Genomic DNA, 13,324 nt, shown 5'->3' with positions numbered 1-13,324 from the left:
AACTGGACCACATCAGGCAACTAATGCCCCAGGCCCTGGGTACGAACACACCTTAGTGTCCCCCCCCCCCCAAAAAAAAACCCACACACCTGTAAGGCAGGCTGCGGTGTTACACCTACAACTGCTACTGTTTCTGATCCACAAATGACACCACTTTGATCAAAACAGTACAATTCCATATTTTCAGAAACAAAACCTGGCCTCAGAGAGGCATGCAAGGTGAGCTAACACTCAAGAAGGTGGCACTTGGTCACTGGGGGCTGGCCGCTCTCTGGGAGCCGTGGGTATGCTTTGCATATCTTTCCATTTGAACTTCACGGCTCTAGGAGGCAAGCCCTGGTCCCAGGTCTTACAGATGAGGACACCGAGCTTTCAAGGTTAATTTACTCCAGGTGACAGGGCCGGATTTCCACAGCTCGGTTTTCTGACTCCAAACCCAGGCTCTCGGTCACCACGCAGCACTTTCAAACAGCAACCTTCACTCCTAACAGCCTCAGTGTTGCCTTCAAGTAGAGGAGAAGTTAGATCTTTTTAAAGCACCGCCCACCCCACCTGCTAGCACCTCGACTATCCTCTAAAGACCTCCCCAGACAAGAACTCAGAATCCTAAGTTCAGTGCGCACGTGTCCTTTCTCTGCAGTGCACCCAGTTCTTTCCCAACGCGTGTCTCTGAGGACCTGAGCCCGTTCCATCCCTCAGAGCCCATCTCCCCACGCAACCTCCAGAGGGCAGGGGTTCAATAAACACGCTGAACAGACACAAACTTTGTAGAAGATACGACCTATAAGTGCCTTCTGCGAGGAAAGTGGTGAGTAGAAACCCAGAAGGTACAGAGTAAACAAAGAAAGAGCTCAATTGGGCACACAATGCGCTGGTGGAACGGTTTTACCTTCAGGACAATTTTTTATACATGTGAGATACAACTTACGTATAAGGTGCTACCTTCACCCAAACACTCATGGAATGAGTTAACTGACTCGGTATTTATAATCACAAAAATGAACGATGCGTGGATACTCAAGCCCAAACGCTCAAAGAATAAGTTCATACAGAAACCAAAGCCCCTCCCACCCTCATGCTATGTACTTTCCCAGCTCTGTCTCGGCCTCTACTTCTGGGCCTTCCCCAGACAACACCCTCCTTCCTTCTTGAAAACCGGGAGAGTTTTTCCCCCTTTATCCAAACCTCCCCAGACAGTATCTTGAGCACAGTCGGGCACCGCTAAGGTGTAAAATGGTTGAAGAGAATGGACCATGTTCAGTGCCAGCCAAGGTACACTGACCACGTACAATGTAAGGGCAGGCCACAATCCCACCACCAAGTCTACACATGGCAAAACCTCCTACAGAGAACGTTTGCAAACACTTGCTTTTCAAAAGCAACAGAAAGTTGCTAGAAGGCCATCACTGTTGGCAAGAGAGCTCCATTCGGTGCCAACTGCGATAACCCACTCCGGGAGAAGAGTCTGCAGAAGGTTCACCTGCTTCTTATGAAGGGTTCACGAGGGCCAAGGGGCTCTGCCTGTTACAGACGCTTGCACTTCCTAAGTCCCTAAACACCTCCAAGAGGTGAACCCAGAGAGTTTCCACAAGTTTTAAGTCTCTCATGAAGATGTATATAGGAAAATGTATACGCCACAGAAGAACCCTTTATCCAAAAGAACAGAAAGGCTTCCAAGCTTCCATACTCCCGGGAAGCCGACTTTGCAACACGTCAAGAAGTTACATCGAGGCGTACAAAACATGTCTAAAGATCCCAACTGACAACCGCACAACTTGAAGTCGACGCTGGCAAACCCATCGCCCATAACTTACAGCTCTGATGGTGCCCCTTCTTACTTGCACCGCTGCGGCGCAAATGAATGACGGTGTATCAGCGTTAAATTTAAATTTCCTGGCTCTGGCCACAATGCTAACCTAATTAAACCATGTGGTCCACGCCGAGCATTTTCGGTGCGATATTTTGCATCGCTCGGGCCAGCACAGAGTCGGGAGGCAGTTGCACTCTTCTCTCGCCCCCCCAACACCGGAGGCAAACCCTCCCCGAAGCGCTCCGCCAAACGGCCAGGAGAGCACCCCCGCGCCGCCCACAGACCCCGCCGGGCGGTGCCGGGGGCTCCGCACCCACCGCCCCGCCGCGGGCACTTTGGGCTCCGTCCGAGCAAGTCGCTCGCGTCAGCGCTCCTGCCTGCGGCCGGGACCCCGGGCCCCTCAAGTCGGGCGCCGCCGCCGCCGCCGGGCCCGGGCGCACGCGCTTCCGTCCAGCAAACTGCGGCCGGGGGGGGAGGGGGCGGCGGGCCGGCCGTCGGGCGGGGGCCGGGCGGGGCGGCGGGCCGGGGGGAGGGGAGGTACCTCGTACAGCTCCTCGGAGGCCATGGTGGGCGGCGGGGCGGGGGGCGCGGGGGCAGGGCGGGCGAGGCGCCGCGCCGCCGGCGGCCGACACTTTGTTTCAGTTGGGTCCCTGCGTGGCCTGCGCTTCCTGCTCCGCTCGGCTCCGGCGCCGGGCGCAGCGCGGACCGGCCGCTCACTCCTGCCGGTGCGGGCCGCCGGCCGGGTTGTGCGCAGGAGCAGCTGCGCAACGCGCCCTCCGCGCCGCGCTCACTCCCCGGCGGGCCGGCTCGGGCTCGGGCTCATCGCGCCGCCGCGGGGCCGGGCCGGGCTGGGGCGGGCGCGGCGGCGGTGCACGGCGGCGCGCTGGCTCCGCGGCTCCCCCTCTCCGGTGTAGTGCAAGAAGCTTCCTACTTGCGACCAAAAAACCTGCCCCGGCTACTGAGCATGCCCAGTGCAGCCGCCCGGCCCGGCCGAGCCGCGCTCCCGCGCTCCGGGTTTTCGGGCCGCCCGCGCGGGAGGGGCGGGGCGGCCGGCGGGCGGGGCGGCCGAGGGGAGCAGCGGGCTGCGCTCCGGGCGCGGCGGGCGGGCGGCCGCGGGGGGCCGGCCGGCAGGAAGGGGAGGAGCCCGGGCGGGGGGCGGGGCCGGGCGAGGCGGGGGCGGGGCTGGGGCGGGACCCGACTCGCCCAAATGCCCTCGCGGAGGTCGGACCCGGCCGCGGCGCCCGCCCGCCTCGACGTGGGAGCCGAGCTCTGGGGCGGGCGGGCGCAGGGCGGCGGCGGCGGCGCGCTCGGGGGCAGGCGCCGGCGGCCCCGGAGTTGGCCAGGGGACCATGGGGCCGGGCCACCCCGCGAATCGCGCCCGCCGCCCCGACGGCAGCGACGCGCGGCCTCTCCCCGGAACGCGCGGAGCCCCCGCCCCCGTGCGCCCGCCGCGTCGCCCGTTCCGGCCCGGGCAGCCTGCGGAGGGCCGGCGGCGTGGCCAGGTGGAGCCCCCGCCCCACCACGTGCCCGCCTCCCCCGCGGCAGCCGCCAAGACCCGGAGTCGGAGCGCGCGCCCGCGTGGGGCCCGGCACGCGCGCTCGGCGGCAGGCCCGGGGTGGGGGCCGGGGCGGGAGCCCGGCGCAGTCGAGGGCGGCGCGAGGGCGCGGCCGCCTCCTCTCGGCCCGCAGCTTCCCCCACGCCGGGCCTCCCTGTTCCTCTTGGAGCGTCCGCCTCCTCCGAAGGGGAGCCGGGAGGAGGGGCCGGAATCTGGGCTCCAGGGAGGTCTGGGTTCCAAAGGAACGAAGCTGTCAGTGGTGGTTCTCCTTGGGGGGGGGACGGTGTGGACAACTAGGCGACCAGCCCTGCCGGGACCACAGCGATGGGCTGGCCCTTCCTCCGCCTGGCAGGGGAGTAGGGCAAAGTGGGGCCGGCCCGCGCGCGGGCTAGCTCCCAGGGCACACCTGCCGGGACACCGGACGCTTCCCCATCCGTGTGCAATGAGGAAGGGGCTGCCCGGCCTGACTCCCACAAACAGCCGGCAACTCCCAACCTTCCTGCGAATAGAGCGGAACTTCCCCCCCGAGGCACCGCAGAGACAGGCTTACGCTGTCCCCCACCCCCTACGGCAGGAAGACACCACCAAAGCCTCATCTCTCCCAGGGCATCCTCTCCTGCCACCCCGTTCCCGGTGCTCTGTCTAGCTCCAGTTCCTAACTGACCTCCTAGAAACCAGGCTCCTCCCACCAGTTTTCTTCCTAAAACCCAATTCGATCGTGCCCCGTTCGCACAGTTTAGCAACCGCAAGGCTTTGCAGAGAGCCCGCTGAAGCTTCCTGCCCTCCCCACGCCCACGAACAAGCGCCACGCTTGCCCTTAAGTCACTTGAAGTCGAATCACCACTGCCTTCACGCCGACGCTTCTGCCTGCAGTTCCCTCTGCCTGGAATGCCCCCTTTCGACCTTAAACTCCAGCTCCGACGTCACATCAAAAGCAAAGCTTTCTAACTTCTAGGGCAAAATTAGTCACATTCCCTCCCCAGCCACTCAGGCGTGCTCCAGCGGCGCTTACCTCAGTGTCCTCCGTCCGGTCCACTCCCCTCCCACCCCCATGTCTAGACGGTGACCTTCTCCCGGATCTCCAAATGCGGTTTGCAGCCCCCCACCCCGCACCACTACCTCCGTATAAAAGAAGTTTTTATTCAGTGAATTGTAGTTCCAATGGCCACAGCAAAGCCCTGACACCTGACACACCTCCGATCCCCACCACCAAATGCGTGGACGGTAGAAGCACGTGTTAAAGTCCCACCTTCTCCTCCCGTCCAGGCGCTCCCCCCACCCCCAACAGAGGGCCCAGCCAATTCTCTTTCCCACCCCCAAGCAGCAGCGCCGCCTCCTTTCAGTTGGCACTTGTGCATCTGCTTATTTATTTATTATTATTTATTATTATTTGCTGCATCTGCTTAGCGTCTCTCTAGGCACACAGTCATCACCCTAAGTTGGAAGCTCCTTGAAGGCAAGGACTAGAACGGTGGCATGTGCTCCAAGTCTCAGCTATGCTCGCCCCTTACTGCCCGCGCTCAGACTAACCGGCGGCGGTTCAAAACCACACAAGCGCAATAACTTGTGAACAAAAAGGGGATTCTCAGTGTAAAATGAATGACGCATCTCACTTAGAAACTTGTACACAATCGCAGACCCGCACACTCATAAACACTTCTTTTTCTCACGGCCGTCACCCTAATGATGATGCTCAGAACAGAATTTGCAACACATTCACCCCTGGCGAGCTCACGGGTCTGAGATGTTCAACACGTGGTCTCTAAAGTCCCCACTGCTACCAAGGGGAGGGGAGGAAGGCAAGACGCCGCCAACAGCCATCCTCAGATACTGAGCTAGCATGCCTGGTGTACGCCCCAATCCTAGAGCAAGGAGACTGACCTCATGGGGCCACACAGGGTAAAAAGGGTAACTAACTCCATAAAGTCCCTGTACCCGGACCTTTAATCCTGATGACCCGGATTATTTATGCGGCTGGGATCAGTCATCAACATCAAAAGTAACCACTGGGTAGAAGTCACCTCGGTAATAAGGCACGAGGGTGCCATTCTCCTCAGTGCAGCTCCGGCCACCTCTCTGCTCCAACAGGGAGTGGGTGTCCATCTTAATTAAGAACATGGCCGAGGAGATCCCTCCGAAAGTACCCAACTGGTGGCAGAGCCACTGAGGTCAGCGGTCCACCAGGCTGCTCTCACCCCACCCCCATCCCCGCCTAAAACACCACTGGTTTATTCAATGCCGTTTTGCTGATGTCATAGCTCAATTTGTCTTACTTTTAAGCAAATTTTCTCTCTTGCCTCACTTTTTTTACATAAACAACGTTTTATCAGTGCTCATAACAGAAGCAAATATGTCCAAGATCATTTAATGGCTTTGAATTTATACCACCTTTTCTGAAATAGTGAAGTTTTGCAGTAGTTACCATGACCACGTGTGTGGGAGCTGTGAAAGTACTTTCTCAGGGAATTGAGAATAAAAGTGCAGTCACATCCCCTAAACACATCAAGGAAGAGATCTGCATTGTACCAAAAACACATGCATCACAATAGTATGTACTGGTGAAATGCACACATCTTCATCTTTACAGAAATGGTCAAGAAACAGGATGATGTACACACGCAATTAAAATACACATCTGCCGGTTCTGAGCTCCGTTCTCACCTGATGTACGCGGTGGCGACCAACGTAAACCCGGTGACTCCTCTTCCAAACGGATCCAAACGACCGGTATTCGACAATCAAGGCCACTCAGGAGAAGGCTCTGCAGACCAGGCGAGGAAGCCATTCCCCAACGCAGCAGAACAATGGCTAACAGCTTAAACCAGAGGTTCTTTCCCATCCCTTCTCAGCAGCCCAACACTCGACTCCAGTTCTCCCGAGAATCTGCATTTCATCTACATTTGAATCCCAAGGCTCCCAGGAGGAGATGGGGGGTGGGGCTGGAAAGACAAAAGAAGCCCCAAATCCAGCAACTACTGCCCTGAGGCAAAGGCACTTTGGGGTTGGGCGGCTGTGGAAGAGGGCCCACAGCGATCCCTCCATCAGTGTGGCACCCCACAGCATCATCTGTCTTGCTGCCGCCGCCAAAACCTAAAGTGTAACTGTAGTTTTATCAAAAAGTGACTTCCGTTCGTTAGTTTCACACTCCGGCCAAAGAGAAGTTAAACACCGTTCCTGTTCTAGGGTCCTCGCTCCTTGACCCTCTGGGAAATTCCTATCGCAGCCACTTAATCAAGAGCAAGACAAATTTAGGCCTGGCAAAGCAAGAGAGAAACACAGAAAACACGTCCTACAATGCCTTCAGATGCAAGGGCCTCCTCTGAGCTTGGAGCCCACCAGGTCTTCCTTCCCTGACGGCTTGACTGCACCCCGGGGCCCCTTTCTCTTACGGACCTCGGACACCCCGCCATTCCTGCTTTCAGCTGCTGCTTCCTCCCCTGGCCATACGGTCAGTGTCTGCATTTCAACTCCAGCCTCTCCCGCCCTGCATCCGTCTGGGTCCCAGGTATTGCTCTCTTTCGTACGGAAGTGAGTGCCTAGGCCGGCTGCCACACTGCTATTTCGCGCCAAATGCCACGACGATTCCCTCTCTTTGCTGAAGTCATAGCAATCCTGAGACTTCTTCCTATCTGATTTCACCAATTCCCTCTTAGGCTGAGGTGCCACCATTGGCCACATCTCATCAATGTACAATTAAGAGTTATTTTCTTTCTCAACTGGATTTACTGTTTAACTGCAATTCCTTTTTCTCTTTAGCTAATGGTACCTTCTTTTTTTTTTTTTTTTGTCTTTCTGCCTTTTTCTAGGGCTGTTCCCGAGGCATATAGAGGTTCCCAGGCTAAGGGTCCAATTGGAGCTGTAGCTGCCAGTCTATGCCAGAGCCACAGCAACACCAGAAATGAGCCTGGTCTGCCACCTACACCACAGCTCACGGCAACGCCACATCCTTAACCCACTGAGCAAGGCCAGGGATCAAACCCGCAACCTCATCGTTCCTAGTCGGATTCGTTAACCACTGCGCCACGACGGGAACTCCCTGTGGTACCGTCTTTTGATTGAAGCAATTGATCAAGACGAATGAAGTTTTTCATTTATCACTTTATACATTGCTCCACCTTCTAAAAGGAGAAAATAACCAAAATCCAAAGCCTAAACGCCTCGAGACCCGGCCGTGACGTTCGGTTGACTTCATACCAGGGCGGTAACGAATTCATTTCGGATTTCTGAAAAAACATGGAATGCAAACGTCCCTTGAATTATCGTGATGGGTCATTATGTTTGTCATTCAAGTGAGACCATCCCAGTGACCTCGTTACCTCTTGGCCTTTTCTAGAGAGAGATTATCAATCAGAGAGCAAGCATGCAGAAGAGGAGTGCAGACCTCCTGGCTGATAAGGAAAACAGAAGCACACCGGGTGCCCCAGAAGCAGTGGGACCCAGATGTACCCAGGACCACAGCAAGAGCAGGTGCGGATCGAAATCTAAAGCAAAGAGAAAATGAATTTGAAAGTAAAGCTCGGACCACACCGGCACATGGAAACACGTGCTGGGGCTTGACTGGCTTCAATCACCAGTACTGTCTAGTGCAGAGGGTCCCAAATGGGGGTCCCCAGACCAGGAAGCAACAGATTCACCATGAAACTTAGTAGAAGTATGAATCCTCTACCACGAGTCTCCTCTAGCTCTCCGAAATCTCTTTAACGAGTTCTCCTGGTGATTCTGTTGCTGAAGTTCAAGCAGCACTTTGTTTCTCTGTGGTGGTGGTGCTGGTGGTATTTTGCTTTTTGGTTGTTTTCAATCAAGCTACAGACTTCAAACCAGCGGTGGATCTTTAGACCGTTTTAGTAGCTCTTGATCACCAGTTTTAGGTGAGACAGGATGAAATACACAGAATGGAATGGATTTGGAAAAACAATCAGAGCACATCCATAATGTTGGAGAATGGCTCGGATTGTCAGTGTTGGCAAATGAGACACACGAACACGGGGAGATCTCGACAAAGCTCTTTCCTTCTGCTGAAGGGCGCAGGTGCTCAAACAGCGCGCAGGGAGGAAGAGACCCTCCCTATCAATCCCTAACGCGGGTGAGGGACCTGTCCCCTTCCCCTCGGTCAGGTCAGGGCGCACCTTCTTCCCGGTTGGCTAATTGAAACAAACTGTTGCTGGGAGAAGAGGGAAAGAGGAGGGGGGGGGGGTCACAGGAGGGTGTTGCAGCCGAAGCCAGAGCAAAATGGAGTCACCAAGATTTCCTTTCATAGAAAAGACATTACGTTACTTCTCACAATAACTCCACTAGGTTGGGAATACCGTTTCCATTGAATACACTCATTTCTATATATACAAATACACACACATGCAATGCGTGCGCGCGCGCGCACACACACACACACACGCAAGCATATTATTACATACTAGGTCATCACGTAAAAGACATTTCTTACATTTTGAATGAGACCAAAAAAATTGGAAACCACTCTTTAGAAGAGTGGTATCAAACCCCTGCAAAGTTAGATGGCTAATTGTATGAGAATGGTGTTGCCAAGTGCTCCAAAACCATTTTCTTAAATGGCTTAATGACCCCGTTTTGCAGTACAAGTTATTTCTCCATAAATGCTGCAAAGGTGTTCAGACCAGGCTCCTTTCTGAATTATCACATATTCTAGAGGAATATATTTTGAACTGGTGAAGATTCATAGTCTATATTTTAGGCCTTTTCTTTCCAAAGAATGTAAAAGCATTTCCAAAGAATATCCCTAACAGACTATGCAAAGTACATGCAGTTCAATTTGGTAAACAGTAACATTTTTAAAAAATAAACACAATGGAGTACCTGTTGTGGCTCAGCGGTAATGCACCTGACTTGTATCCGTGAGGATGCAGGTTCTATCCCTGGCCTCTCTCAGGGGGTTAAGGATCTGGCTTTGCTGTGAACTGTGGTGTAGGCCAACAGCTGCAGCTCCGATTTGACCCCTAGCCTGGGAACTTCCATATGCTGCTGGTGAGGCCCTAAAAAGCAAAAAACAAACAAACAAACCACACACACAAACAAGAAGCACTTGCCCTGTGCTGGGAACTGTTACAAGCACTTCACAAAGATTAACCTCTTTAATAAAAATTATAGCTGACATCTACAAAGAACCCTAAGTAAGTACATCTACCCATGAATCGCCTTTTAGAACAGGCACAACGACTATCCCCATTCCCAGTGAATGTGGACTCTAAAATTTACACTCGGGTCCAGGTGACTCTAGGGTCTGAGTTCTGAAACCCTGTTAGAGTCTTTCATTCATTCATTCAAAAAATATTTATTGACCATGTATTGTGTGCCTGGCCCCTTGCTAATCAATGTATGTACAGTCCTCCCTGTGCTCAGGCAGCTAATATTCTATTGTGATAGACATTAAGTTGTCACCAAAAAAGTCATAATCAATCAAGGAAAATTGCAGGCACCTGTGAGCACACAGGACCTGGCCATGAGCCTGGTCTGCCGCTTCCGCAAAGACCGTGTCTGTCACCCCGTGGACACTCGAGGCATGCTTGGGCACCAGCACAGCAGGATCATTGAAAAGTTATTTTCAAATCGTCTGATCCCTATAAAAAAGCATCCAAGTGGCTACCACGGGAGAAATCAACATTTTGACTTCCGGTAATTGCTGTACAGTTTAGCATTTTAAAAATGAAATATTAGACAGCTGAAATGACATAGAGAAAAATAAAACAAAAGTCTGTGTACTCCCTTTCCAGCTAAAGAATATTGCCACTTTCTAGCCGATACTTGAAGATGTTGGAATAATTTATGGAAGATGGGGCATATACCATGTTCTGTTAGTATACAGAGTTTATTTAGTTATTTAACACAATTTTTATAATGAATTTAGATTTATAGAAAACATGCAACGAAAGTGTAGAGATTCCCGTTTACCCCACAGCATTTCTCCTATTATTCACACCTCAAGCTGGTCGGTACATTTGTCACAATTAAAGAGCCAACAGTCATTCTTTGCTATTAACCAAAGTCTCTCTTTCGAGTTCCTTAGTTTTGACCTAATGTCCATTTTCTCTTCCAGGATCTCGTTCCAGACATTTCCTTACATTCACTGATTCTCTCCCCTTGGGCTCCGCTGGGGTGTGGCAGTTTTTTAGATTTTCCTTATGTTCGATGACCTTGGCAGTTAGGAAGAATGCCAGTGGATGTTTTACAGGACGGCCCTCAGGTGGGATTGTCGGGTGCTTTTCTCACGATGAGACTGGGGTTATGTTCTTTGAGGAGGACGACCACAGAGGCCAAAGGCCTTGCTCATCACAGGGACAGAAAACCAACGCGACCTCCCACGCCCATGCTGACCTTGACGCCCTGGCTACTGCGCTGCCAGGCAGGCTTCTCAGCTATCACTCCATGCTGCCTGGGAAGGAGCGACAACGGGTGACACCAGATACTCCTAGAAGGCAGAGTATCTGCGAAGAGTGTTGGGAATTCTTCAGCTCGGATTTGTCTCTTCCCCACACTTACGAACTTACTCATTTCCGTGACCACGAACTCGCGGATATTTACCCTCAGGAGCATAATCCATCCTTCTGCTTTGTTACACGGACTGTTCCCGCTTTGGCCACTGGGAGATCTTTTTGATGCCGGTACCCCTTTAACATAACCCATCACTGTGTGTGTGTGTGGGGGGGGGGGGTTGTGTGAGTGAGCACATCTTTTTTTTTTTTTTTTTTTTTTGCTGTTTAGGGCTACATCCACGGCATATGGACGTTCCCAGGCTAGGGGTCTAATCAGAGCTACAGGTGCAGGCCTGCGCCACAGCCACAGCCACAGTCACCCAGGATCCGACCCGTATTTGTGACCTACACCACAGCTGTGGCAATGCCAGCTCCTTAACCTATTGAGCGAGGCCAGGCATCGAACCCGCATCCTCATGGATGCTAGTGGGATTTGTTTCTGCTGCGCCTTGACGAGAACTGAGCACATCTTGACTTTCCAGCATTATTAGATGCTCCAGGCTCATCTTGTGGTATGTTCTGCCCCAGGTCTAGAACCAGTAGGCTGGTTCCTCTAATTGAAGAATTATATTAAAGGCAAGTCGTGGGTACCAGGTGCTACTGGGGCTTCTTTGGGTTTTGATTAGGTTGCACCTACACTAATGAGCTAACCGCTTAGGACGGACCAGGAAAGACGATGCTGAGATGTTCCCAGGCTGAGGGAAGAGAGTGTTTGAAGGCCTAGATGTGGAAGGAGCGCATCTCTGAGAACCTGAACGGAGCTGGTGGGGCTGGAATGCAGAGACCAGGAGGAGGGAATGTGTACAATGAGCTTAGGAGACAAGTCGGGTGGGTCATGACAGCGTCCTGGGTCTCAAGCAATAATCTGATCCGTATTTTCAAAAAGTTTTGCTCCATAAAGAACGGGTGGTGGGCAGAACAGTTAGGGAATGGTTACGTTATTGCATTAACTTTGATGCTTATTTTTGAGATCTCAGGTCATTGTAAAATACATTTCTGGGGGATGCTTTGCTAACGCCAAGCGCACAGTCAGTGTGCCCAGGACGTGATGGTGCCTTTAGGACCTCAGTGCCGCAGTGAATGGAAGTGGGAAGAGTGGACAGCTTTTCTTGATTTTAATTCCAAAAGGAAAGCTTTCACTATGAAGATTGATATCTGCTAAAGAAACTTTGTAGGCATCTTTAGTCAGATTAAGAGAATTCATTTCTAATACTAATTTTCTGAACTTTTAAGATTAAATTATGAATGGATAATGCATTTTATCATCTACTGAAATGAGCCTGTGGTTTCATTACTTCATTTTGTAAACATGTTGACCTACATTAATTAGTTTTAATTTTCTCTTTCTGGAATAAACCAAAATTTTGATTTGGATGCATTTTGCTTCTTATACATTGCTAAATGTGTTATGCTAATAACGTGTTCAGGATTTTGAGTCACGAGAAATGCTGGCCTGAAGCTGTGCATGCATGTCCTTGTCAGGTTTCGATGTCAAGGTTGTACCTGCCTCATGAGAGGAGGCGGCACGCACTTGGTCATTTCCAGTGTTTAGTTTGTGTTTAAAGGCCATCATTTCTTCCTGTTATCCACATGCATTGCTTGTAAAGTCGTCTGGCCTTGGAGCATCCTTGTTAGAGGCTCTAAATTACAGACTCACATTTATTTTTTTTTTTAATTTTTTTGTCTTTTTGCTATTTCTTGGGCTGCTCCCGCGGCATATGGAGGTTCCCAGGCTAGGGGTCGAATTGGAGCTGTAGCCACCGGCCTACGCCAGAGCCACAGCAACGCGGGATCCGAGCCACATCTGCAACCTACACCACAGGTCACGGCAACGCCGGATCCTTAACCCACTGAGCAAGGGCAGGGACTAAACCCGCAACCTCATGGTTCCTAGTCGGATTTGTTAACCACTGCGCCACGACGGGAACTCCTAGACTCACATTTATTAATGAAGGAATATTCAGATTTTCTACTCTTCCCATGTCGATTTATCCATTTCATCTAAAATGTCAAACATAATGGCATAAACTTGTTCAGAAAATGCAAATATTGGTCGGGTTGGTAGTAGTGTCCCATTTTTCATTTTTCAAATTTTGTGTGACATCTCCCCTTTTGTCAGTCTTGCCAGGGCTCTATTCATTTATTAGTCTTTTGAAATGATCAGCTTTGGACTTTTTGATGCTGTTTTGGAAGTGTTTGTTCTATCTCATTATGCTCCTACCATGACTATTTCCTTTTCACTTTGGGTTTTATTTATTGCTATTTGTCTAAGTTTTTAATGACTTTGTTCATTGACTTAGTCTTTCTTTTCCATACATTCCTCTGCATCCCACAGAGCTTAAAATTTCACCTTTTCATTTAGCTCAAAGTAGATTTCAGTTTCCAATGTGATTTCTTCTTTGACTCACAGATTATTAGACATACTTTTTCTTCTAAAATTTTAAAAAATTTGGGAGT

At 51.8% G+C, this 13,324-nt stretch overlaps 1 protein-coding gene across 2 annotated transcripts in view; it reads right to left on the bottom strand.

The window, feature by feature from the left end:
- The window catches only part of CDYL (chromodomain Y like), a 126,734-nt gene extending 124,007 nt beyond the window's left edge, over positions 1-2,727 (bottom strand). The window contains exon 1 of one of the 2 annotated variants that reach the window (XM_047797692.1): positions 2,352-2,727. In XM_047797692.1, coding sequence (XP_047653648.1) covers positions 2,352-2,375 — 24 coding nt within the window. In that variant the 5' untranslated portion in view covers positions 2,376-2,727. The remainder of the gene's footprint in view (positions 1-2,351) is intronic. The other variant, XM_047797693.1, reaches the window with a different exon arrangement.
- Between the last annotated feature and the right edge of the window lie 10,597 nt (positions 2,728-13,324).

Source organism: Phacochoerus africanus, chromosome 9 (assembly GCF_016906955.1).
Source record: "Phacochoerus africanus isolate WHEZ1 chromosome 9, ROS_Pafr_v1, whole genome shotgun sequence".
NCBI lineage: Eukaryota > Metazoa > Chordata > Mammalia > Artiodactyla > Suidae > Phacochoerus > Phacochoerus africanus.
This window is presented reverse-complemented; position numbering and strand designations above follow the sequence as displayed.